The 26,748-nt window shown below is 43.6% G+C and overlaps 1 protein-coding gene across 1 annotated transcript in view; it reads left to right on the top strand.

The window, feature by feature from the left end:
- Positions 1–26,748, top strand: part of LOC134932543 (pendrin-like) — a 192,619-nt gene that overhangs the window by 109,937 nt on the left and 55,934 nt on the right. The window contains exons 10-17 of the mRNA XM_063927070.1: positions 12,901–12,978; positions 13,260–13,355; positions 15,173–15,279; positions 16,495–16,564; positions 17,904–17,996; positions 18,094–18,186; positions 18,291–18,527; positions 20,179–20,233. Coding sequence (XP_063783140.1) covers positions 12,901–12,978; positions 13,260–13,355; positions 15,173–15,279; positions 16,495–16,564; positions 17,904–17,996; positions 18,094–18,186; positions 18,291–18,527; positions 20,179–20,233 — 829 coding nt within the window. The remainder of the gene's footprint in view (positions 1–12,900; positions 12,979–13,259; positions 13,356–15,172; positions 15,280–16,494; positions 16,565–17,903; positions 17,997–18,093; positions 18,187–18,290; positions 18,528–20,178; positions 20,234–26,748) is intronic.

Raw genomic sequence — 26,748 nt, forward strand, 5'->3', positions numbered from 1 at the left:
TCTTCTACGGGTGGTCTCCGAACACCTTTGAACCTTGTCAGGATTTTTGGAGAAGTATTTCTGTACCAGTCTTGGAGCATGAACATCTTCAGAGAAAACCCAGGATCTCTCCTCCGGACCGTAACCCTTCCAGTCGACCAGAAACTGTAACCGTCCATATCGGGAACGTGAGTCCACAATCTCCTTAACTTCAAATTCCTCATTCTGCAAAGAGTGAACTTTAGGAGATTTGGACTGGGTAGTACGGAACTTATTGAGAATCAAAGGCTTCAGTAAAGATGTATGAAAGGCGTTAGGAATTCTCAAAGACGGTGGCAGCTTGACTTTGTATGACACAGGGTTGAGTACCTTTACAATGGGAAATGGACCAATAAACCTGGGAGCAAATTTCTTAGAAGGAACTTTGAACTTGAGATTGCGCGTAGAAATCCAAACTTGGTCTCCCACTTTGTAATTCGGTACAGCTTTACGTTTTCTATCTGCAAAAGATTTATAACGAGCGGAAGTTTTGACCAAGGACTTACGTACACAACTCCAGATGCTAGATAGACGTTGAAGCTCTTGATCTGCCGCTGGGACCTCTAGGGCTGGCAATGGATGAAACTCTGGCACACGAGGATGAAAGCCGAAGTTAATATAAAAGGGCGTAGATTCTGAAGATGAATGGAAGAGATTATTATGAGCAAATTCTGCCAATGGAAGGTAGTCAACCCAGTCATCCTGTGAGGACGATATATATAGCCGGAGAAATGTTTCAAGGTCTTGGTTGACTCTCTCAGTTTGTCCATCTGTCTGAGGATGATATGCAGAAGAAAAGTTCAACTTGACATTTAAAGATGAACAAAGCGACCTCCAAAACTTGGCCACAAACTGTGTTCCCCGATCAGAGATAATTTCTCGAGGAAGGCCATGCAACTTGAAGATTTCAGAGATGAACAATCTGGCTAGTAAAGGGGCTGATGGTAACCCAGTTAATGAAATAAAATGTGCCATTTTCAAAAATCGATCCACTATCACCCAAATGGTATTTCGCCCTTTTGATGGAGGTAGATCGGTCACGAAATCCATTGAGATATGAGTCCATGGTTGTTTGGGTATGGATAGTGGATGTAGTAGACCTGGTGGAGAACTTCTTGGACTCTTATGTTGGGCACATTTAGGACATGCTGCTATAAACTCTTGGACATCGGCTTTGAGACGTGGCCACCAATAAGACTGTTGAATAAATTTGAGAGTCTTTAGAACCCCAGGATGACCCATGAAGGAAGAGGAGTGAGCCCAGGTAAGCAGCCGTTTTCGAAGACTTGTGGCGACAAAGGTCTTGCCAAGCGGAGGAACTGGAGAGGTTCGAGTCATTAAAAAGGACGTAGGATTCACAATGGCTTGATTCGTGGTAGCATCGTTTAATTCAGAAGAAGCAAAGGACCGGGAAAGGGCATCTGCCTTTTTGTTCTGAGACCCTGGACGATAGGTGAGTTTGAAATCAAATCGTGAGAAGAAAAGCGCCCATCGAGCTTGTCGTGGATTCAAACACTGAGCTGACTGCAGATACAGAAGATTCTTATGATCAGTATAAACTGTAATGCGATGTTGAGCTCCTTCTAGAAGGTATCTCCACTCCTCAAATGCCAACTTGATGGCAAGTAACTCTTGCTCACCGATTGCATAATTACGTTCTGCCGGGAGGAACTTACGGGAGAAATATCCACAGGGATGGACCTTTTTATCTTCAAAGACTTGTGACAACACAGCTCCTACTGCTTCTGTAGATGCATCCACCTCTAGTAGAAAGGGACGATTCAAATCAGGCTGTCGAAGAATGGGGGCTGACACAAAGGCTTGCTTTAAATCAGAGAAGGCTTTGATTGCTTCAGAAGACCAGTTCGTAGGATTTGCTCCCTTGCGAGTTAGGGCTGTGATGGGAGCAGCTAACGTAGAATAATTCTTGATGAATCTCCTATAGAAATTCGCAAAGCCAAGAAATCGCTGAATCCCCTTGAGAGTTGAAGGAGTGGACCAATCTCGGATAGCTTGTACCTTACCTGGATCCATACATAGCTCTGATCCAGAAATGATGTAACCAAGGAACGGTATGGAAGATACTTCAAAAGTGCACTTCTCTAACTTACAATAAAGTTGATTTTTCCTCAGACGTGTCAGAACCTCTTTAACTTGGTGACGGTGAGACTTTAGATCCTTAGAGAATATTAGGATATCATCCAGGTACACTACTAGACACTTGTAGAGAAGATCACGAAAAAGTTCATTCACATAGCTTTGAAAAACTGCAGGTGCATTACAAAGACCAAAGGGCATTACGAGGTATTCGTAATGCCCATCCCGGGTATTAAAAGCAGTCTTCCACTCGTCCCCTGCTCGGATGCGGATTAAATTGTAGGCCCCTCGGAGATCCAGTTTTGTAAACACAGTAGCTCCCTTTACCCGGTCAAATAATTCTGGAATTAAGGGTAATGGATACTTGTTTTTCACAGTGATCTCATTGAGTCCACGGTAATCTATGCATGGTCGTAACCCACCGTCCTTCTTCTTAACGAAAAAGAATCCGGCTCCTGCAGGTGAAGAAGATGGTCTGATAAATCCTTTGATTAGATTTTCCTGTATATAGTCAGACATAGCTTGCGTCTCTGGGATGGATAGCGGATAAATTCGTCCCCTAGGAGGGGTTTTGCCTGGAACCAGGACGATTGGGCAGTCCCATTCGCGGTGAGGAGGTAGAGAGTCTGCTGCTTGTTTACTGAAAACATCTGCAAAAGATTGATACACCGGAGGTAGGTCGGGAAGGCTAATTGACCGGAGAGGTACAATTGAGGCTAAACAGTCCTTGGTACAAGATTTACCCCATGAAAGGACTTCCATGGTTTGCCAATTGAGTTGAGGATTATGTTTCTGCAGCCAAGGTAAACCAAGTATCACATCTTGAGAGGCTTTGGGAATCACGTAGAAGGAGAGGTATTCGGAATGGAGCACACCAACTTTCATCTTGAGACATACGGTTCGATGAGTAATTATACCGTCTGGAATTCGACTTCCATCCACTGCTGTAACGGCAACTGCTGCTTCCAGAGGCATGGTTTGAACTTTAGACCGCATGACAAAGGCTGAGGAGATGAAGTTCTCGGCTGCCCCGGAATCTAGGAGAGCTGAAACCTTCACTGTAGAACTTGGAACTTCTAATTGAATAGACAAGGTCGGCTCTTTCCCAGAACGTGGTTCTAAAGTAACTCCTAGCTTAAGCTCCCTTGAATAAGCTAGGAGCGAGAGTTTTCCAGGCCGGAGTTTGCAGGATTTAACTAAATGTTCGGAGGACCCACAGTACATGCAGAGGTTACCCTGTCGACGATGAAGTCGTTCCTCCTCTGTGAGGCGAGAGCGCCTAATCTGCATAGGTTCTTCTGTTGTTACCGGCGACTGTGATGAAGAATCTTGTCGAGGCCTAGGATGATAACGTGGACTAGATCGCTCTGTCCTGGATTTCTCTAAAGATCGCTCTCTGTAGCGTAGGTCAAGTTTGTTACAGAGAGAAATCAATTCATCCAGTGTAGTAGGCACATCCCGGATGGTTAAATCATCCTTGATTTTCTCTGAAAGTCCATTCCAAAACGTGGCGATCAGGGCCTCCTTATTCCAATTTAACTCTGAAGACAACGTACGAAACAGAATAATATATTGACTGACAGGACGTAAACCTTGACGCAAACGGAGAATCTCTAAAGATGCTGAGGTGGTTCTGCCTGGTTCGTCAAAGATTCTCCGGAAGGATGATACGAACTCCTTGTAATTAGAGAGGATAGGATCACCTCTTTCCCATAATGGAGATGCCCACTCCAGAGCCTGACCGGAGAGGAGGGCAATAATATATGCAACCTTAGAACGAGCTGATGGGAAACTGGCGGACAACAGTTCAAACTGGATCTCGCATTGATTCAGGAATCCTCTGCAAAGTTTTGGGGTTCCGTCAAACTTACTTGGAGAGGGTAACTGCAAACAGGACGTAGGTAGCGTCTCAGGAGAAGCTGTAGTGGTAACTGGGACAACTGGAGTTGGAATCTGGACTAGAGACGTTTTAATAGCTGTATGAAGAATCTCTAAACGGTCTGCCATAGTTTGCATAAACTGCACTATTTGTGTCTGTATAGACTCCTGGTTTTCCAGACGGGAAAGGATATCTGATGTAGCACCGCCTCCTGCGAATTGGTCACTTGACGGATCCATGTGGCCAGTGCTTACTGTCAGGTCCGGGTGTTTTTGTGAATCCGTAAACCCTGAACCAACCACAGGTGTAGGTGCTGGTGGGAAATGAAAGCAGGGAGGACGAAGGAAGTTCCGTTTCATATTTTATTAGAAATAACAATTCAGTAAGGTGTTAAATGGCAAGTTGTTAATCATCATATTATACTGAAGTATTGCAGGAATGTCAGAAACAATATGCAGGATAACACTCAAAGATAAATAAAAGAAATGTTCATGAAACTGTATGCAAAACAAGCTGATGAATAAATGTAGAATTGTCCAAATATAAACAAGCTTTGATGCTGAACTGCAGAATGTGTTTAACTGGTTAATGCAGACATGAAGAAATAACTGTAAGGGTTCGCAATGGAGTTTTGAGAGTTAACTGAGAGACTGTGAAGAATTATCCTTGTAATGACAACATAACAAATAAAAAGTTCTGAATTGGGTTACTTGCGGGTTCCGGAGATCACTGTGAAACTGTAGTAGATGACAAGGTGATGAATGGGTTAAATGCAGAGTTGAACAAACGAACAGCTGAGAGAAACAGAATCCTCCAGACTTTGAATGATAGGCAGACTGACAAGGTAACCTCATGCAGGACACTGGGAATCCAACTATTTCCAATAGGAGTGCAATTAACTGGCAGCACAGCAGAGAGCCGGTAGATCTTTCAGCAGTGAAGGCTGCAGACGGACCTCTGGGAACGGAGGCGATATCTGGACCACGGGAATCACACAGGAATGCACGGAGAGAGCTCAGAGCTAGAGCACAGCTTTGATACAACAAAGCACTGGACCAGAGTGACATAATCCCAGCCTACTTAAAGGCAGCACAAGCACGGGATTGGCTTACACCTGCCCACAGGTGTTTTCACTAGTGCTCAGTATTAGCTATTTGGTCTCCAACATGGCCACCTCCTATACAGCAGACACACCGCAGTGCCTTAGGCCATTTGGTCCCCGCACTCACAGTTCCCAGACTCTGCATTACCTGTGCCATTGATCACGCCGAGTCCCCACACGGGCGCACAGCACCGCGAGCAACCGCACTGGCAACGGATGAACCCCAGAACCCGCAAAGGTGAGAGACCGGTTCGTGACATGCTTTAGCCGCCATGCAAAGTTGCATGATTAGCTTGTCTTGGGTTTTGGGTATTGACGGTATGGGGGCGTGAAGCAAAGCAATGTCAGGGGAGAGGTCAAAGGTATGCCCGCAGGTTTGAGCAATAAGTGCTCCGACCGTGTTCCAGAAGGGGCGGATAGAGGGGCAAGTCCACCATATGTGAAAAAAAGTTCCCTCCTCTCCACAGTGTCTCCAGCACAGATTTGATGTTGTGGGGAAAATGGCGTGAAGTCTGGAGGGGACCAGATACCACCTGGTGTAGACCTTATAACATGTTTCCTTAAGTGCTACACTGATAGAAGCCTTAGCGATACGCATTCTAATTTCCTCCCATTGTTCGTCTTCCAACGGATGGGAGAGATCTGATTCCCAGGCTAATTCGTGGGGTTCTCGGGTTGGGGGGTCTGGTGCCAAGATTGAGTTGTATATTGTTGATATATTCCCCTTTTTGCCAATTGAACGTAAACACATATACTCATAGGAGGTGGGTGTTTTCAGAGGGGTGGTTTTAAGCTGAGACTTGAGGAAGCTGAGAATTTGGATATAATGGTATTGACACGAGGATGGGATACCAAAGCGCTCTTGAATTTCTCCAAAAGTGGTCGGTGCTGAGAGGCCTTTAACATGGATGAATCTTGTGATACCCTGGGATTGCCATGGGGCCGCTATTCTTCGCTCGCAGCCTGGGGGAAAGGCGGGGTGACCCCAGATGGGTGATAAGGGTTAGGGGTATGAAGATAGATTGTGGGTGCTGCGGAGTTTATCCCACAGTCTGAGTGTGAATTTAATCGTGGGGACTGAGTAGGCCGAGGCTGGTCTGCAGGACCTGGTGAGCCAGGTAAGAGAGTCGAGGGGGACGCCCTGATATAGTGAATTCTCGATATCTACCCATTTTCTGATCCCTAGGGGGGAGTGCCAGGACACTATGTGGTTAAGGTGACATGCGTTAAAATAAGCCTGAAGGTCAGGGTATCCCAAACCCCCTGAGGTGGCACTCTTAGTCAACATAGCTCGTCGTAATCGAGATTTACGTTGAGCCCAAACAAATTTGTTGCACTGTGATTGCAAGGACGCCAGAGTCATTCGGGGCACCATTATTGGAATGGTCTGAAACAGGTAAAGAAGACGGCGGAGGAGATTCATTTTTAGGGCATTGATCCGTCCGATCCATGAAATAAATAAACGGTCCCATTTATCTAGGTCTTGCGTGAGAGTTTTAATTATGGGAACATAATTAGCCTGAAATAGGCTGGTGTAGGATTTAGTAATAAATATGCCAAGGTATTTAATAGCCGAGGGTCTCCAAAGAAAAGGGAAAGAAGATGTTAAAATCCTATGGGTATGTGGTGGAACAATAAATGTAAGAGCCTCGGATTTGGTGTGATTTATTTTGTAGCCAGAGAGGGAACCATATGAAAGTAGTTCTCTCTGTAAGTTAGGGAGAGATATCAAAGAGTTAGTGAGAGTCAAGAATACGTCATCAGCAAACAATGATATTTTATACGGATTCTGACCCACTGTAACGCCCCCAATATCCGTATTAAGTCTGATTCGGGCTGCAAGAGGTTCAATGCATAGGGCAAAAAGTAGGGGTGAGAGAGGGCATCCCTGTCTAGTACCATTCTTCAGGTTGATTCGATGTGAGCTCAGGCCATTGGTCAGGACCGCTGATGAGGGGTTAGAATAGAGAGCCGCTATTGCTGTGATAAAGTGTCCATGGAAGCCAAATGCGGATAAGGTAGAAAACAAAAAGGGCCAAGGGATGCGATCAAATGCCTTTTCGGCATCTAGAGCCAGAGCAATCGCTGGTATTTTCCAAATGACTTTTTAATACATTTAAATCCCTTCTGAACCCTCCCTCACCCAACCCATCAGCCACTATCAAGGCGCAAGATCTTGCTTCCTACTTCAAGGACAAGATTGATGAGATCAGAGATGAAACAGTATGCTCTTCCTCAGCCGCTCAATTGACCTGCTCAATCCTCTACCTGAACCCTCTGGCACCCTCTCCTCATTTGATCCCACAAGTGTAGATGAAGTGTCAACACTCTTCTCAGCCTGCTACTCTACTACCTCCCCTCTTGAGCCTATACCCTCACAAGTAAATCTCTGTCTCCTGTGCTCATCCCAACCTTAACTAACATCTGTAATCTCGCTCTCTCTACTGGTATCTTTCCTTCAATGTTCAAGCATGCACTAATTACTCCCATTCTGAAAAAAAACAAAATTCTTACCCGAACACTCTCACAAACTACCGTCCCATCTCTCAAGCTACTTGAGAGACTTGCCCTGCACTTGCCTCACACACTTTCTTAAATCACACAATTTATTTGACCCACTTCAGTAAGGCTTTCGTTCCCAGCACTCCACAGAGACAGCACTGACTAAAGTAGTGAATGATCTAGTCACTGCAAAGTCTAAAGGCCATTACTCACTTCTTATTCTTCTAGATCTCTCTGCTGCTTTTGACACTGTTGACCGTTTTCTTCTCATACAAATACTATAATCCCTAGGCTTTAAAGACACAGTCCTCTCTTGGTTCCTATCCTACCTATCTTATCGCTCCTTCAGTGTTCGCTTCTCTGAATCCACCTCCTCTTCACTACCTCTTTCAGTTGGAGTACCACAAGGCTCGGTCTTAGGTCCTCTGCTTTTCTCAATCTATACCTCATCTCTTGGTAAACTAATCAGCTCTTATTTATACTCAAATATACCTATCCTCCCCAGATTTGTCACGATCTGTATTGGTCAGGGTCACTGAATGCCTTTCTGCCGTTTCATCTTGGTTGTCGTCTCGCCACCTCAAACTTAATATTTCCAAAACAGAGCTACTTATATTCCTACTGGCCAGTAGTAGTTACCAACCTGATATCTCTATCACTGTTGAGAACTCAACAATCAATCCTACCCCACAAACTCGCTGCCTAGGTGTCATACTTGACTCAGAACTGTCCTTTGCTCCCCACATTCAATTTGTCTCAAAATCATGTTACATGCATCTAAAAAACATATCTAAAATACGACCATACCATACACAAGACACTGCAAAAAGTCTAATCCATGCTCTCATTATCTCCTGCATTGATTATTGCAATAGTCTTTTTACTGATCTTACCAAAAAGAGACTCTCACAACTGCAATCCATTCTGAATGCAGCTGCGAGGATAATCTTCATTACTAGATGTTCATCGTCTGCAGATCCTCTCTGTCAGTCCCTCCATTGGTTACCTGTATTCTGCCGTATTCAATATAAAATACTTTTACTCACACATAAAGCCATTAACCATACTACACCAATATACATCTCTTCGCTCATCTCAAAATATCTCCCAACCCGACCTCTCCGATCTTCACAAGATCTACGTCTCTCATCCACACTCATTACTTGCTCCCATGCACGATTGCAGGACTTTCTTCGGGCTGCACCCACTCTGTGGAATGCCCTACCACGCAAAATAAGACTCTCCCCTAGTCTCCAAACCTTCAAACGTTCCCTAAAAACTCAGGCTAGCTTATCACATTCTAGAACAGCTTACTCAACCTTCATAAGCTTTCCTATCCTATCCTATCCGATTATATCCCCACTGTACAGTCCGCACATATCCTCCACATATTTTCTCTTTCTTCACTTTCCCTTCTTTCTGACCATGGTTCATCATTGCTGTGATGTGATATCATGCAACCCACCTAGAACCTTTGCAATCCGGTGTACAATTATGCAATAGATGATATTGCCTCTCCTTGTATATCAATGCCTATTTCCCTACAGATTGTGAGCTTGCGGGCAGGGGTGGTCTTCAGTATGCCGGCTGTCAGGATCCCGGCGCACAGTATACCGGCGCCGGAATCCCGACAGCCGGCATACCGACACTTATTCTCCCTCGTGGGGGTCCATGACCCCCCCTGGAGGGAGAATAAAATACCGTGGCGCGAGTAGCGCGCCACCGTGCCCGCAGCGTGGCGAGCGCAGCGAGCCCGCAAGGGGCTCATTTGCGCTCACCACACTGTCGGTAAGCTGGCGGTTGGGCTCCCGGCGCCGGTATGCTGGTCGCCGGGAGCTCGACCGCCGGCATACCATACTACACCCGCGGGCAGGGCCTTCCTACCTCTATGACTGTTTATTACCCAGTTTTGTTTTATCATTGTGTACAATTGTAAAGCGCAACGGAATTTGCTGCGCCATATAAGAAACTGTTAATAAATAAATAGATAGTAGTACCACTTATACTTCTTGCTTCATGTATGAAACACTTGAGATATATTTTCGGATATGCCAGGCTTTAAGAATTTGAGGTATTTTTTTTCACACTTGTCAACTACATCAAAATCAAGCAAGTTCTCTTCCTCAGATTTTTCTGGTTCAGACAAAGAACAGCCTCACAGGTTTTTTTTTATCTTGAGCTGTATCCATTTGGGAGGACTTCATATATCCAGCTATCACTGTAGGCTGAAAAATTACTGCAAGTTATCACATCCATTTTAACAACACAGGGGGTCATTCCGAGTTGATCGCTCGCTAGCAATTTTTAGCAGCCATGCAAACGCATAGTCGCCGCCCAACGGGAAGTGTATTTTCGCTTTGCAGGAGTGCGAACGCCTGTGCAGCCGAGCGCTTGCAAACACATTTTGTGAAAAACAAGACCAGCCCTGTAGTTACTTATCCTGTGCGATGATTGCTGCGATGAGTGACACGGTAATGACGTCAGATACCCGCCCAGCAAACGGCTGGCCACGCCTGCTTTTTTCTGTGCAGGGTAAATACTGGCTGTTTTCTTTTTACACTGTAATTTAGATTTCAGTTTGAACACACCACACCCAAATTTAACTCTCTCTTCACATGTTATATCTGCCCCCCCCTGCAGTGCACATGGTTTGGCCTATTAGCTAACAAATTTGCTGCTGCAATCAGATCTGAATTAGGCCCTCTGTCCTTGCATTTTCCAGCCATGCCATGTGCATTATTAAGTTCTTCCTCCAAAGCTTTACTTTGCTCTGCTGCTTTATGCAGACTTTCCTCTAGAAACATTATTTTCCATCACACCCTATGAAACTACTTTTGCTGCAGCCAAGTTGGATTGGTTGTTCTATGTGCTCCATATTGCTGGCCATAAAGAGGACAGTGCCAAGCTACTCCATATGAGGAGCACAGAACTCCGCCCTCAGTACTGTCTGTGTTAGCTGCACTGTTTACACTCATGGTCCACTCTGCTGTGTGCAGCAGTGGATACAGTGCAGAGAGTGTATATTAAGCACCTGCTGCCGAATCAGGCACATGGGACTTTATTTAAGAATGAACCCTTCACTAAAGGTGTTATGACACCCTTTGCGTATCTCTTCTCTCTCGCACCTTATGACTTCCCACCACCTTGTATTTATATATTTCTGTCTCTTTCTTACTTTCCCTTTCTCTGTATATTGGTCTTCTATTCTCCAACAGATGAAGATGCTGATGAAGACTGCATTTATTTTAAAAAGTAACACATTTAAAACATTTTTTTATATTTTATTGATTTAAATAATATATTCAAAGAATACAGCATAATTGTAATTAGATGAATCAGTTGTTACCATTCTGACAAAGTACAGGTGTCATGGTAGTACAATTACTGTTGCAATACTTCAATTTGGAAACCTTCCTATGGAAATTCTGTATTTGCCCCAACTGCTGTATGTCCTATAGTAGTAGTATATTCCCAAGTTACAGTCAAAGAGGAATGGGTAACAAATGAAAGATAAAGTAGTAGAATAACAATGTAGTTACTTAGTGTTCCTTCTAGAATCAAGAAGGGTCAGCACGCCGGAGTCCGGGGGCACATTGGCACGCGCGTGCCCGAAACGGGGGTGCGGCCATGCAAATTAGGGAGCGTGACCACGGCCCCGTCATTTTAGTGGGCGGTGCGGCCCACAGACGCTGCTATACAGGGCGTCTGTGGCCGTCGACGTCACTGTTGGGGGTGCCCAGCACGCTTCCCCCTGCTCTCTCCCAATGCGTGAATGGATGCCGCGTGCATGCGCACGGCATCTTTACACGCTGGGAGGGCACAAAGCGAGCGGCTGTTCTAGCAGGACGCCGCAAAAGGGGCAGGGTGGATTTTGCCTTTTAAAAATCGGGCAGGGCGCGGCGCCCTGCTAAAGCAGCCTAGCGTGAACACTACCCTAAGAAGCGTGCTCTTGCCCAGATAATGCAAGTTGACACGGATACCGACTCTGATACAGGGGACGGTGATGGGGATATGCAGGGGGGAGATGCATCCCTTGCTAAAGGGGCAGGGTGGATTTTGCCTTTTAAAAATCGGGCAGGGCGCGGCGCCCTGCTAAAACAGCCTAGAGTGAACACTATTACTGGTGTAGCTACTCTTCAAACTTAACGAACTGTATTGATTATTTTTCTAAATTGCACTATAAACTTGTCAGACTCTGATCTAACACATCTTTTCTTTGCACCAGTTTTCATAAATAACCCTCTCTGTATACATATTTATGTTGTTTTGAACATATAGGTGATTACACTAACTCTGATTGTGCATGTGAATAAATTATATTAATCAACATTTGCCAATACACCCACCAACGGTAGCATTTATTGAGAATGAGTGCTGAAAAAGGCATCAATTATAATTATTATCAGGATGTAGTTATGTGACCGTTACTTTACCTCCCCCTACATCCCGCTCCCTCGCGAACCCGAAGGTCGGCATACCGACCAGCGGGGACTATTTACACTCGTGGGTGTCCACAACACCCATAGAGTGGGAATGGAACCGTGGCGACCGCAGGCCACCGAGCCTGCAGCTTGGTGAGCGCATAAGGGGCTTGATGCACTTGCCCCCTCTGTCGACATTTCGCTGCTGGGATGTTGGTGTCGGTATGCTGACAGCTGGTCACGCAATACACACCCCTATTATTATGTTATGATATTAGTTTTATAACAATCCATACTATTCAAAAATTTATGTTATATGTATTTCAATCTTACGTTTTAAATGGTATCAGGTCTCTAGGTCGACCACACTTAGGTCAACAATGTCTAGGACGACCACTATTGGTCAACAGTAAGTAGGTCGACAGGGTCTCTATGTCGACATGCACTAGGTCGACATGGCAAAAGGACGACATGAGTTTTTCACGATTTTTTTTATTTTTTTAAACTTTTCTCTACTTTATGATCCACGTGGACTACAATTGAGAATGGTAACCTGTGCCAAGCGCAGTGGTAGCGGAGCGAGGCACCTTGCCCAAAGTATGGCGCGCGAAGCGTGCCATGCGAGGGACACAGTGCACTATTTGGGGTTCCCGGTCACACTACAGAAAAAACAACACCAAAAAAAATAAAAAAACTCATGTCGACCTTCTGTCATGTCAACTTTGTTTATGTCAATTAAAGAGACCCTGTCGACTTAGAAACTCTGTTGACCTACTTACTGTTGACCAATAGTGGTCGACCTAGACACTGTCGGCCAAAGTGTGGTCGACCCTATGATCCCCACCTGTCATAAACATAATAAATGTGATTATTTTATTTAGATTGCTGGTTTGATTACTGCTGCAATAGTCATGATTTCCTTGCTGTCAATTGGCACATACCTGGAGCCCCTACAAAAGGTAGGTTACTGAGTTTTTCTTTTATATATATTATGTTAAATCAGTGACACGCTAATGATCATGTAAAATATTTTTGTAAGTCTGAATAAACAGAAAACAGATATATTCCCTTGATCCAGTTATGTTTATTTATACACTTATATTTTTATCCCAGAACTATAGGTCCACTCTCCTTTATTTAAAACAAAGGTTTGTTTTTTTTAAATTAATAATTTGCCCTGGAATTGACTCTGCAAAAGTTTTTAAAGTTTTTTAATTGTATTTATGTCTTATTATTACAGTCCGTTTTGGCTGCAATAGTAGTGTGCAATCTAAAAGGGATGTTCTGGCAAGTGGTGGATGTTCCACGATTATGGAGACAAAGCAAGTGGGATACAGTAAGTGCCCGAGGAGGTTGGAAAGATGGAGTCTAAGTGCAATTTTCTTTAACTCGGATATGGACAGATTTGATAACTCTCAACTTTAAAAACAGTGTTCAGTGTCTGAGACTTCCACTGTTTGTCCTATACTTACCCAAAAGGTAACTCTGTGGCTGTTATCTGTCATGGCTAGCTGCAGACTATGATGGAAGAATAGGGCGTGACGTGCTGCAGCATGCCATGCAATCAATGTTATAACAGCATTCACTGTGGATGGCTTCTAAGAAAAAAGTTCCAGGACTGTAAGACTGTATAGTTTATAATCCATGGCTGAAGACCCAAGATAGTGTTCATTTCATGTCAGCAGCGAAGATATTTTAGCTCCAAAGACAGATCAAATAATTCTGTACTTTCTCTCAATACTCTAAACTTACAGTTGCCACTATGCAGAAATGTGAGACATCATTAAGGCAAGGCATCAACTTAGACAGTAGGCCCTCCATAAAATAAACAAAGCTTAGATAATAGGCAAAATTTGGCACTTGGAAATAAGTCTGCAAAGCTGGCTGATTCCACAAATCCCATGCAGGTTATTACAGTAAAGTCTAATTTCTGCTATACAATACAAAATAAAGCAGACCCCACATACATCACTATCAGAGACCAGAATCAATCCAAGTGACAGAGCTGGAACACCATGCAAGAAACATATATGAGGATCTTGTTTTATTCATAGATTGCATTCACCAATCCCCAAGACCTTAAACTAACTCTCCAGACTCCCTCAGAGAATTCCTCCAGCATGTGGACTACATCCAGGTGAAGAGGCACATCCTCAAAAGTCATTAAATACATAGATAACCCCTGAAAATCCAATTATACTGACCTATCCATAGCCTACATATAATAAACATCCATGACAGGACTGTAACCTGCAGCAGAAATAGAAGTTCCCTCTGACCCTGATGCACCAAGCTTTTCTCCTCACAGTGTACCCCAAGAGTGGAGCAATAAGAACACTTGATTACTATCCCTGAACTCTAGTCCTATATGTGGGCAAAGGATAAGAGTCATCCACTACTTTATATTGGCAGGGGACAGTGACAGAGGCTAAACTAATATAGGGCTGTTTCAATTATTAATATTGTATCTTTTTATATATCCTTTTCTGTGACAAAGTTACTTCCCTCACTTGTCACTAAAAGTGATAGTATACAGTACAAGTTATGTATATCAGTTTAAGTTATTTATATTGTTTTAATTTCCCTTAACACATCTTATAGAGGGACCACATACATACCTGACAGGAAGAACTACAGTGCAGCCACAAACTCTATCTTGCAAACAAGCGTACCTGTATGTTCAACTCATCATCAGGGTTGTGATGGATTGGGAGATCGCTTCATTAGGATTTATTTTGCTTCATTTTTCTACAGAATATTTTGACAATTTCTTTGGAAAATAAAAAGGCTTTATACTGTGAAACTAGGCCAATATGGGATGAAGTTGGCAATCTGTCATTTCAACTTTTGTTCTTTAATAAATAAAATAATAATTATAGGTATTATTAAACACAGAGAATGTACTGTAAACTAGGGAATAGGTAAAATATGCCACATGAGTTCAATTAACAATGCGTCATACTGCTTCCTTGAGGTTTTATTGAAAAGCGGGCGAGTAGACATTGGCTGTAAATAGCAGCTACAGTTTTTTTTTTTGTAAATTAAGCTCATTGTCTTTTACACAGAGGTGTGTACACTGAATAATTCTTTACATGGCCTGACCAGTACAGAGATCCCATGTATTATGAAGATGATATACACGTTTCATTCCAGGCTATTTGGCTTTTCACATGTGCCGCATCTCTACTATTGGACATCGATTTAGGATTATTGGTTGGCATTGTGTTTGGACTGTTTACTGTTCTTCTCCGTGTTCAATAGTGAGTATGACAATTGAATTCTGCTACAGTAATGAACTTAATTTGCATTATCATTATTGTAATGTAATTAAGTTAATATAATAATAAATAATAATAATAATAATAATAAAATAATAGAGCTCTACGCCTCTAATTAATTTAAGGAGGTCAATTGAAGCACAGACCTAAAATAAAGTGAATTGTATTTAAAAATGACTTCTGCCTTTCCAGTAACTGCCCCGGTTATTCCCACCTCATTGAATTGTGTTGTAGAATTTCTCACAGTGACCACTTATTACTCACCAGGCAGCAGTAAATTAACACCCTTTCTTCTGTCTAGTTTTTAGAAGATAATGTATAATAGTTATAATCAAGTGATAATAATAAATAAATACAGCACTTAAAGTGCAACCAGCTCTATTGCTCAAAGCTTAGGCTGGTAACAACAAAATTGGAGGGTTAAAAAACATGGGATTCCCTAAATTGCCACTGCTAGCATGAGGCTTTGACAGCCAGTGTAGGAAGCACTGAGGGCTGGGGTTGATCAGGTAAAAACACATCGTGGACCCTCTGCCAAAGTACCAACCAGCCCTTGGCTGGGCAGTACAAGGTGCGTTCCATAGGAAGATTGGGCCATCCCTGGACTTCATAATGATTTCTTTAATGCAGGGTTTTCCTTGTTGATCACACATGAGCACAAGATAATTTCTCAGGGATCACATCATTAAAAAAGAGGGGACTCATCATTTCAATGAAAGTACCATTGTGTCTTTTGGTGCCAGAATGGAGGAGATGGTGCAATTTTGATGCTTTTTCCCCTCTTTTCTGGCCTTTTAAATGTAAAGTAGTGTACTACAGTGCGAGGAAGGGGCAGGATTAGTGCCTCAGTGCCTCCCATCTCCCAGCAACATCAACTATTAAGGGGAGACTTTTTAGGTTCACCCTCCCAACCACCCATTTTAACCCCTGCAATGTTTTGGATGAGTCCAACTCAACCTTAGCAATGAAGGGGCTAATATTACTAAGGCATGATATAGTCTTTACTGGTGATATACCTTATCATTATCATTTGAACTGGGTTAGTGTAGACAAAAGAGACAATGGTATAATAGGACAGACATCTAATTATTATATTTATAGTTAGTATGCAATTTAGTACTGCAGTTTTCAAGTACAATAATTTAGTGTTAAAACAAACCCCATTTGCTAACCTTATAAATTTATCTCTTTACGTAGTCCAACATACAGCTCTCTTGGAAATGTCCCTGGTACAGATATTTACAGAGATTCCAAGAAATACAAAAATGTACGTATGAAATTCATTACTGTCTTTGTTTGGAGTTTAGCTTCTTAGAGCAAATAGATTTTTTTGTAATACACCTCCTGTCATTTACATATAGTAGCTATAGCCATTTAGTATACAGAATTTATATGAGAATACAGCCGTAACCCAGTGAATATTGTTTTTGCAAGTTACAAGTACACTTTAAAAGAAGCTAGCTGAGAAGCAGGATTTATTTCTTATGTGTGACCTGCACCATAGAAAGCCCAAAATAGTACCAACAATTAGAACTTCAGAAGCAGTTTTTGGTGGGAATTTAATAGGTTGTGAATTTTGATGAGTTTAAATTTTCCAGAAATCGCTGCAAGATTCTAGTGATGTTCCACACAAAATCAGCATATATACAGTAATAGAAGGCAATATAATAGATGGCAATTTGAGGCATACCATGAAAACCTACAGAGAACATCAGTGATATGTGGCAGATAAGACAAGGCAAACTCCCCAGAAAATGTCTCTGGCCGGTGAGATTGAGTATGCAATTTGAGCTATCTCTCCAGTCAGAACATAATAAAGAGTCATATTAAACGTATGTATCACTTAGTCACTAATTAATAAAGGGTCACAAAAATAAAATAAAAACTCATAAGCTATAATTACTGAAATTTTTTATTATTGGTGGCTATAATGCTTAATAATAACATTATAATTATGCAGACAGTAATATTTTTATTTTAATTGGGGCCATATTAATTAATGATAGAAGCACCATTTATAGTACACTCTAAGTATGTACTGTATGTACTTCTAACATTAATATGGCCTCAACAAAAAAAAATTTGTCTTCATAATTTATATATATATATTTTTTTAACATTCTTGCCCCAATTATAAATTAATAAATTAATTACATGAATTAAGATATTTATTATTTTTGGACTACTACATTACCCCTTTTGTGCAAAACGTGTTCACAAATATTATTATTATTATTATTATTACTGCCAGATATTTATATAGTACACACGTGTTCAGCAGCGCTTTACAGAGGATATTGGGCCAACCACATCACTCCATGCCCAAGAACATTCTATGATCCCTGTCACATGTACACACATACACACTAGGGTTCATTGTTTTGTTTTTTTGTGTGTGTGCCAGTTAACCTATCAGTATATTTTGGAGTGTGAAAAAACTGAGAAACCCCATACAGGCACGTGGATAATGTAAAAATTCCACACAGGGTCTTGCTGGGAATCGAACCCAAGACCTCAGTACTGCGAGGCAGTAATGTTTACTGTGACACCACCTGTGATGGTACCAGAATGTAAAACGATGCCCATTAAATGTTTTTATTGTACAGGTAGAAGATCCTGAGGGAATTAAAATTATCCGTTTCTCCAGTGCCATTTTCTATGGAAATGTGGAGAGTCTGAAAGAAGGAATTAAATCAATTGTGAGTACATTTCCTTTTGAGTATCATAACATGTTTTCAGCTACTACCTTACAAAACTGAAGTAGTTTAAGGTAACTTCCATTAATATTTTTCCCAGGTTGGGTTTGATGCTGTCAGAGTTTTTAGCAAGAGAACAAAGGCACAACGAAAGATAAACAAACTTCTCCAGAAGAAATTATTAACAAATGAGGTGTGTTATTTGCCAACTTTGAATCATAATATTCTGTATTGTTGATCAATAATTTTTGTGAATCTGTGTGGGGAAACAAGCTGCAGATGTGTACTTTATTTTAGAATGGGAAAAGAAAAGGCTTATCTACTGATGAAGACTCAGAGTCAGATGAGGACTTGGAGAATCAGGTTGGAGCAGGACGGAAAGCCATCAATGCAAATGATATGAAGATGGAAGCAGCCTGGAATGAAGAGTTTAGCGGCAGTGTGTCGGTTCCAGTGGTTACTATTCACAGCATTATTTTTGATTTTGGACAAGTAGCCTTCATTGATGTGGTAGCTGTGGACGTCTTAAAAGGGGTATGTCAGTCTATATAGATAAATCTCTATATATTTATAACACCAGTTCCTTAATTGTACAAGACTATATGACACAATGCAGTGGTTTATACTGGTTTGTGATAGGCACCATAGAATATGCTGGTGTTACATGAAGCTGTACATTATGTCTCCTGCATATACATTTTAAGTGATCTGGTAAGTAAATTAGGTATATAGAATAGTTATAGATTGCCTAACACAGTGGTTCTTAAACTGTGTGCCGCGGCACCCCGGGGTACCTTGGGACACTTACAGGGGTGCCTCGGGTTGGTGGTCCAGCACCAATTACTTATGGCAAAACCAGTGCTGGCCGATGTCAATCATAACATATGTGGACAAACAGAAGCAAATCTAGTCCCTCACCATACAACTGACCCTAAGGATGACATATAAGCACAATTTAATTAATTTAATATTTATTTCTAAATTTCCCAATAAGAAACTTTTGGCCTACGGGTGCCGTGAAAATTTTTTTGATACTCTAGGGCGCCGTGATTCAAAAAAGTTTGTGAACAACTGGCCTAACACATAAAGGATATAATTGATGCACTTACAAAAAAAGACACCTACTTTGCAGCATATTGGTTTTGGCGTAGTGGGTTACATACTACTACCTACCTACTGTGCCTTCCAACACCACACTACCCTGATCTGTAGGAAGGCAGAGCCTAAAGCTGGGTACAGACTAGGTGATTTTTTTTTTAACGATGTGGATGATAACGAAACATTATTATGATAATCGTCCAGTGTGTATACACAATATTGCTCCCACGGGTCATTGACAAGGTCTTCTGTCGTCTATACATGCAGGTCAATTTAACTATTTTGTCTGAAACTGCATGTTCGGGGTGGTGGCCGGGTGACGTCACTGAACGATATCATTAGCGATATTATTCAGTGTGTATGCAATATCTGGTTTGACTGGGAGTACAAGGGCAAACACTGATGATATTGCTCACGGAGGCTATTGTGTACCCAGCTTAAGGGGCTTATGCAATTAGGTCAGTTTTTTTCGCCTAAGTGCAAAACCTGACTTTTCACTATTTTGAGGGGGAATGGGGATCTGCCCTATTCAGCAGCAGGGACGTTTTTTCGCCTAGGCGAAAAAAACTGCAGGAGCTAAAAACATGTGGATCGGCGAATCCACATGTTTTCTCACCTTTGCCGGTGAAATAGCGGGCTGTTTTTGCCAATTTTGAAGCATTTTTCCCCAATGCCTTTTCACAAAAAAATAAATAAAAGGTGAAAAGGCATTGGTGAAACTTTCCCTAAAAAAATTGTGAACACAGGCCTCAATTAAATAGGTGGTGGTGGGGGAGGGGGCGCGAAATCAACATCGCTGAGACTACCAGAGTAAATTGCATACCCCTCAAAGAGTGTCTAGATGTGCTGTGGGAAATCTGGATTGCTGTTTTTTATGGGGTTGGAAGGAAGTATTTGTTTTATTAGATATGTATTTACAGTTTAAATTCAGGATTAGAGAAAGCATGTACTTACAGTACTTCATCTATTGACGTTTATCTTTTTGAGTTCAGACGTCCTTTAACCATTAATATAGCCCATTGTTTTACAACTTGGTTTTGTTTTCTAATTAACAAAATCTCACATGAACTTCTTTTACTTTATGTAGATATTTAAAGAATTCAAAAGGATTGATGTGGATGTATACATCGCAGGATATGATGGTAAGATATTTCCTGTGGGGGACAGTAATGTATCCATAGCAGAACTGAAAGATATTGACAAATATTGTGCTGGTCATATATACCAGTACCTAGTCCTCTAAGTCTCATCTTATTGTACTGCGCCAGCAAAGGACAATATTATTAATACTATTAACCATTTACTACCTCCAAACCCAGCAGGTAAGAAGAAGAGCCCTAGTGCTACAGTTGATTGTACCCAGTAGTGGGGTCATACATGTTTTGTGTGACTTCAGCCTCCCAGGGAAAAATCATCCCTGATGCCAGCTGGCCTAAGGCCGGTGGAAGCATGGTGGAGGAACCCACATACTTCCGGTGCTGGTTAGTGGAAAAAAACCTGTCCCCCTGATTCTTTCACTAGCAGCCTAGGCTTATGGGATGGGTCCTCTTTATTCCATTTAGGCACACCAGGGTACTTTACAAAACAAATGCTGCAACTTCTCCCTATTTTCCTTTTCAATTCAAGCACCTACAGTTTCCTGTAAATGTCTGCTTCGCTATGACGATCAAAAAGTCACAGGGGCAAATGCTCAGGGCTGCAGGCATAGATTTCAGGACCAGCTGCTCCTCTCATGGGCAGCTTTACCTGGCGTGCTCACAAGTTATTAGCCCCAAAAATCATTTTGTGTTGATTCCTGGAGGAAAAACTGCAGATATTGTTTACAAAGAAATTTTGTGATCAATGTGTACAATCTAAAATATACATCACGATATTAGATTGCACTACTGTCTTTGGAAAATTATTTCTGCTGAACAATAGCAGACATCCATGCGAGCGAAGCCCTGGGCAAACGCTGGTAAATAATATTAATGCATGACCTGTGAATCTATACAAAGAGCAATAGCTCACATTCTCTGTGTAAATAGATCAGCATCTGATATAAACCTAAAGATGGACACAAAGATATTTAGGAGATTGCTTTTGTGCCCAGTACATCTTTCACAGTATATTATAGCATTTCTCCAACGTCCTAGAGGATGCTGGGACTCCGTAAGGACCATGGGGAATAGACGGGCTCCGCAGAAGACATGGGCACTTTAAGAAAGACTTTAGACTCTGGGTGTGCACTGGCTCCTCCCTCTATGCCCCTCCTCCAGACCTCAGTTTAAGACTGTGCCCAGAGGAAGATGGGTGCACTGCAGGGAGCTCTCCTGAGTTTCCTGCTAAGAAAGCATTTTGTTAGGTTTTTTTCTTATTTTCAGGGAGCTCTGCTGGCAACAGACTCCCTGCATCGAGGGACTGAGGAGAGAGGAGCAGACCTACTTAAATGATAGGCTCTGCTTCTCGGCTACTGGACACCATTAGCTCCAGAGGGAGTGGAACACAGGTTCGTCCTGGGCGTTCATCCCAGAGCCGCGCCGCCGTTCTCCTCACAGAGCTGGAAGAAACGAAGAAAGAAGACTACTGAGGCGGCAGAAGCCCTCGGGTGCTTCACTGAGGTAACGCACAGCACTGCAGCTGTGCGTCATTGCTCCCATACACCTCACACTACGGTCACTGTAAGGGTGCAGGGCGCAGGGTGGGCGCCCTGGGCAGCAATAGAATACCTCTCCTATGGCAAATGACTATATACATGTACAGGTGGGCACTGTACATGTATATAAAAGAGCCCCCGCCATATTTTATTAAGTTTGAGCGGGACAGAAGCCCGCCGCCGAGGGGGCGGGGCTTCTCCCTCAGCACTCACCAGCGCCATTTTCTCTCCACAGCACAGCTGAGAGGAAGCTCCCCGGACTCTCCCCTGCTTGACACACGGTGAAAGAGGGTTTTAAAGTAGAGGGGGGGCACATAATTGGCGATTATACATTACAGCAGCGCTACTGGGTAAACATTCTGTGTTTTTCTCCGGGGTCATATAGCGCTGGGGTGTGTGCTGGCATACTCTCTCTCTGTCTCTCCAAAGGGCCTAAAGGAGAACCTGTCTTCAGAAAAGAGTTTCCCTGTGTGTGTGGAGTGTGTCGGTACGCGTGTGTCGACATGTTTGACGATGAAGGCTCGCCTAAGGAGGAGGGGGAGTGCATGATTGTCAGGTCGCTGTCGGCAACGCCGACACCGGACTGGATGGATATGTGGAATGTCTTGAATGCTAATGTAAATTTATTGCACAAGAGATTAGACAAGACTGAGGCTAGGGATCAGTCAGGTAGTCAGACCATGCCTGTCCCAATGGCACCGGGACCTTCTGGGTCTCAGAAACGCACATTAACCCAGATCACTGACATAGATACCGACATGGATTCAGATTCCAGTGTCGACTATGAGGATGCAAAATTACAGCCAAAAGTGGCTAAAGGTATTCGTTACATGATCATTGCTATTAAAGAGGTTTTGCATATTACTGAGGAACCCCCTGTCCCTGACACGAGGGCACACATGTATAAAGAGAAAAAGCCTGAGATCTCCTTTTCGTCCTCATTTGAGCTAAGCGAATTGTGCGAGAAGGCTTGGGAATCTCCAGACAGGAGACTACAAGTTCCCAAAAGGATTCTTATGGCGTATCCCTTCCCACAAAAGGACAGGATACGATGGGAATCTTCGCCTAAAGTAGACAAGGCATTGACACGCTTATCCAAGAAGGTGGCACTGCCTTCCCAGGATACTGCTACCCTCAAGGATCCTGCGGATCGTAAGCAGGAAGTTACCATGAAGTACATTTACACACATTCTGGTACTATTGTTAGGCCGGCTATGGCATCGGCCTGGGTTTGTAGTGCTGTCGCAGCATGGACAGATTCCTTGTCTACAGAGATTGAGACCCTAGATAAGGATACCATTCTAATGACCCTAGAGCATATCAAGGATGCTGCGTTATATATGAGGGATGCTCAAAGAGACATTTGTTTACTAAGCTCCAGAATAAATGCTATGTCTATTTCTGCTAGGCGACTCTTGTGGACCCGACAGTGGACGGGAGATGCAGACTCAAAGCGCCATATGGAGTCGTTGCCTTACAAGGGGGAGGAGTTGTTTGGAGAAGGCCTCTCGGACCTTGTCTCTACTGCTACGGCTGGTAAATCGAATTTTTTACCTTCTGTTCCCCCACAACATACTAAGAAGGCACCTCATTATCAAATGCAGTCCTTTCGTTCAAATAAAAGCAAAAAGGTACGGGGATCGTCCTTTCTTGCCAGAGGTAAAGGCAAGGGAAAAAAGTTGCACACAGCTAGTTCCCAGGAGCAGAAGTCCCCCCCTACGTTTCAAAATCCACCGCATGACGCTGGGACTTCCCTGGGGGGGCCAGATCAAGTGGGGGCACGTCTTCGATTTTTCAGCCACGTCTGGGTTCACTCACAGGTGGATCCCTGGGCAATAGAGATTGTTTCTCAGGGATACAGGCTGGAATTCGAAGAGATGCCTCCTCGCCGGTTTTTCAAATCGGCTCTGCCAGCTTCTCCGTCAGAAAGGGAGTTAGTGTTAACTGCAATTCAAAAATTGTACCTGCAACAGGTGATAGTCAAGGTTCCTCTTCTCCAGCAAGGAAAGGGGTATTACTCAACCCTGTTTGTGGTTTCCGAAACCGGACGGTTCGGTCAGACCCATTTTGAATCTAAAATCCCTGAACCTGTACTTGAAAAAGTTCAAGTTCAAGATGGAATCGCTCAGAGCGGTCATCGCCAGCCTGGAGGGGGGGGATTGGATGGTTTCCCTGGACATAAAGGATGCTTACCTTCATGTTCCGATTTTTCTTCCTCACCAGGCGTTCCTGAGATTTGCGGTACAGGACTGTCATTACCAATTTCAGACGTTGCCGTTTGGGCTTTCCACGGCCCCGAGAATTTTCACCAAGGTAATGGCGGAAATAATGGTGCTCCTGCGCAAGCTGGGTGTCACAATTATCCCATACTTGGACGATCTCCTCATAAAGGCGAGATCTCGAGAGAAGTTACTGGACAGCGTGTCACTGTCAGTGAGGACGTTGCAACAGCACGGCTGGATTCTCAATATTCCGAAGTCCCAGCTGGTTCCTACAACGCGTCTGACCTTTTTGGGCCTGATTCTGGACACAGAACAGAAAAAGGGTTTTCTTCCGATGGAAAAGGCTCAGGAGCTCATAGCTCTGGTCAGGAACCTATTAAAGCCAAAAAAGGTTTCAGTGCTTCACTGCACCCGTGTCCTGGGGAAGATGGTGGCATCGTACGAGGCCATCCCCTTTGGCAGGTTCCATGCGAGGACTTTTCAATGGGACCTACTGGACAAATGGTCCGGGTCTCATTTACAAATGCATCAAAGGATCACCCTGTCTCCCAGAGCCAGGATATCTCTCCTGTGGTGGCTGCACAGTGCTCACCTCCTGGAAGGCCGCAGGTTCGGCATTCAGGACTGGATCCTGGTGACCACGGACGCGAGCCTCCGAGGTTGGGGAGCAGTCACACAGGGAAGAAATTTCCAAGGACTTTGGTCAAGTCAAGAGACTTGTCTTCACATCAACATCCTGGAACTAAGGGCCATATACAACGCCCTGCGTCAAGCGGAGATCTTACTTCGCAATCGACCAGTTCTGATCCAGTCAGACAACATCACCGCAGTAGCTCATGTAAACCGCCAAGGCGGCACAAGGAGCAGAGTGGCAATGGCGGAAGCCACCAGAATTCTTCGCTGGGCGGAGAATCATGTAAGCGCTCTGTCAGCAGTGTTCATTCCGGGAGTGGACAACTGGGAAGCAGACTTCCTCAGCAGACACGATCTGCATCCGGGAGAGTGGGGACTTCATCAGGAAGTCTTCGCGCACATTGCAAGTCGGTGGGGACTACCCCAAATAGACATGATGGCATCCCGTCTCAACAAAAAGCTACAAAGGTATTGCGCCAGGTCAAGAGACCCTCAGGCGGTAGCTGTGGACGCCCTAGTGACACCGTGGGTGTTCCAGTCGGTATATGTGTTTCCTCCTCTTTCTCTCATACCCAAGGTGTTGAGGATAATAAGAAAAAGAGGAGTGAGAACAATTCTCATTGTTCCAGATTGGCCACGAAGGACCTGGTATCCGGATCTGCAAGAAATGCTCACAGAAGATCAGTGGCCTCTTCCTCTAAGGCAGGACCTGTTACAACAAGGTCCCTGTCTGTTCCAAGACTTACCGCGGCTGCGTTTGACGGCATGGCGGTTGAACGCCGGATCCTAGCGGAAAAAGGTATTCCGGATGAGGTCATTCCTACGCTAATAAAGGCTAGGAAGAACGTGACGTCTAAACATTATCACCGAATATGGCGAAAATATATTTCTTGGTGTGAGGCCAGGAATGCTCCTACGGAAGAATTCCATCTAGGCCGTTTTCTTCACTTCCTACAAACTGGAGTGAATTTGGGCCTAAAATTAGGCTCCATTAAAGTTCAGATTTCGGCCTTATCCATTTTCTTTCAAAAGGAATTGGCCTCGTTACCTGAAGTACAGACTTTTGTGAAGGGAGTACTGCATATTCAGCCTCCTTTTGTACCTCCGGTGGCGCCTTGGGACCTTAACGTGGTGTTAAGTTTCCTTAAGTCACATTGGTTTGAACCACTTAAAACAGTGGAGTTGAAATTTCTCACTTGGAAGGTGGTCATGTTGTTAGCCTTGGCTTCGGCTAGGCGAGTTTCGGAATTGGTGGCTTTATCACATAAAAGCCCCTATCTGGTTTTCCATATGGATAGAGCGGAGTTGCGGACCCGTCCTCAATTCCTACCTATGGTGGTCTCATCCTTTCATATGAACCAACCTATTGTCGTGCCTGTGGCTACACGTGACTTGGAGGATTCCGAGTCCCTTGATGTGGTCAGGGCTTTGAAAATTTACGTGGCCAGAACGGCTAGGATCAGAAAAACAGAAGCACTGTTTGTCCTGTATGCAGCCAACAAGGTTGGCGGACCTGCTTCAAAGCAGACTATTGCTCGCTGGATCTGTAACACGATTCAGCAGGCACATTCTACGGCAGGATTGCTGTTACCGAAATCGGTTAAGGCCCATGCCACTAGGAAGGTGGGCTCGTCTTGGGCGGCTGCCCGAGGGGTCTCGGTACTACAGCTGTGCCGAGCTGCTACTTGGTCGGGGTCAAACACTTTGCAAAGTTCTATAAGTTTGATACCCTGGCTGAGGAGGACCTTCTGTTTGCTCAATCGGTGCTGCAGAGTCATCCGCACTCTCCCGCCCGTTTGGGAGCTTTGGTATAATCCCCATGGTCCTTACGGAGTCCCAGCATCCTCTAGGATGTTAGAGAAAATAAGATTTTACACTTACCGGTAAATCTATTTCTCGTAGTCCGTAGAGGATGCTGGGCGCCCGTCCCAAGTGCGGACTTCTTCTGCAAGACTTGTATATAGTTATTGCTTACATAAGGGTTATATTATAGTTCATCGGTTTGGACCGAGACTATGTTGTTTGTTCATACTGTTAACTGGGTAGTTTATCACAGGTTATACGGTGTGATTGGTGTGGCTGGTATGAATCTTACCCTTGGATTAACAAAAATCCTTTCCTCGTACTGTCCATCTCCTCTGGGCACAGTTTCTCTAACTGAGGTCTG

Source organism: Pseudophryne corroboree, chromosome 6 (assembly GCF_028390025.1).
Source record: "Pseudophryne corroboree isolate aPseCor3 chromosome 6, aPseCor3.hap2, whole genome shotgun sequence".
NCBI classification, from domain to species: Eukaryota; Metazoa; Chordata; class Amphibia; order Anura; family Myobatrachidae; genus Pseudophryne; species Pseudophryne corroboree.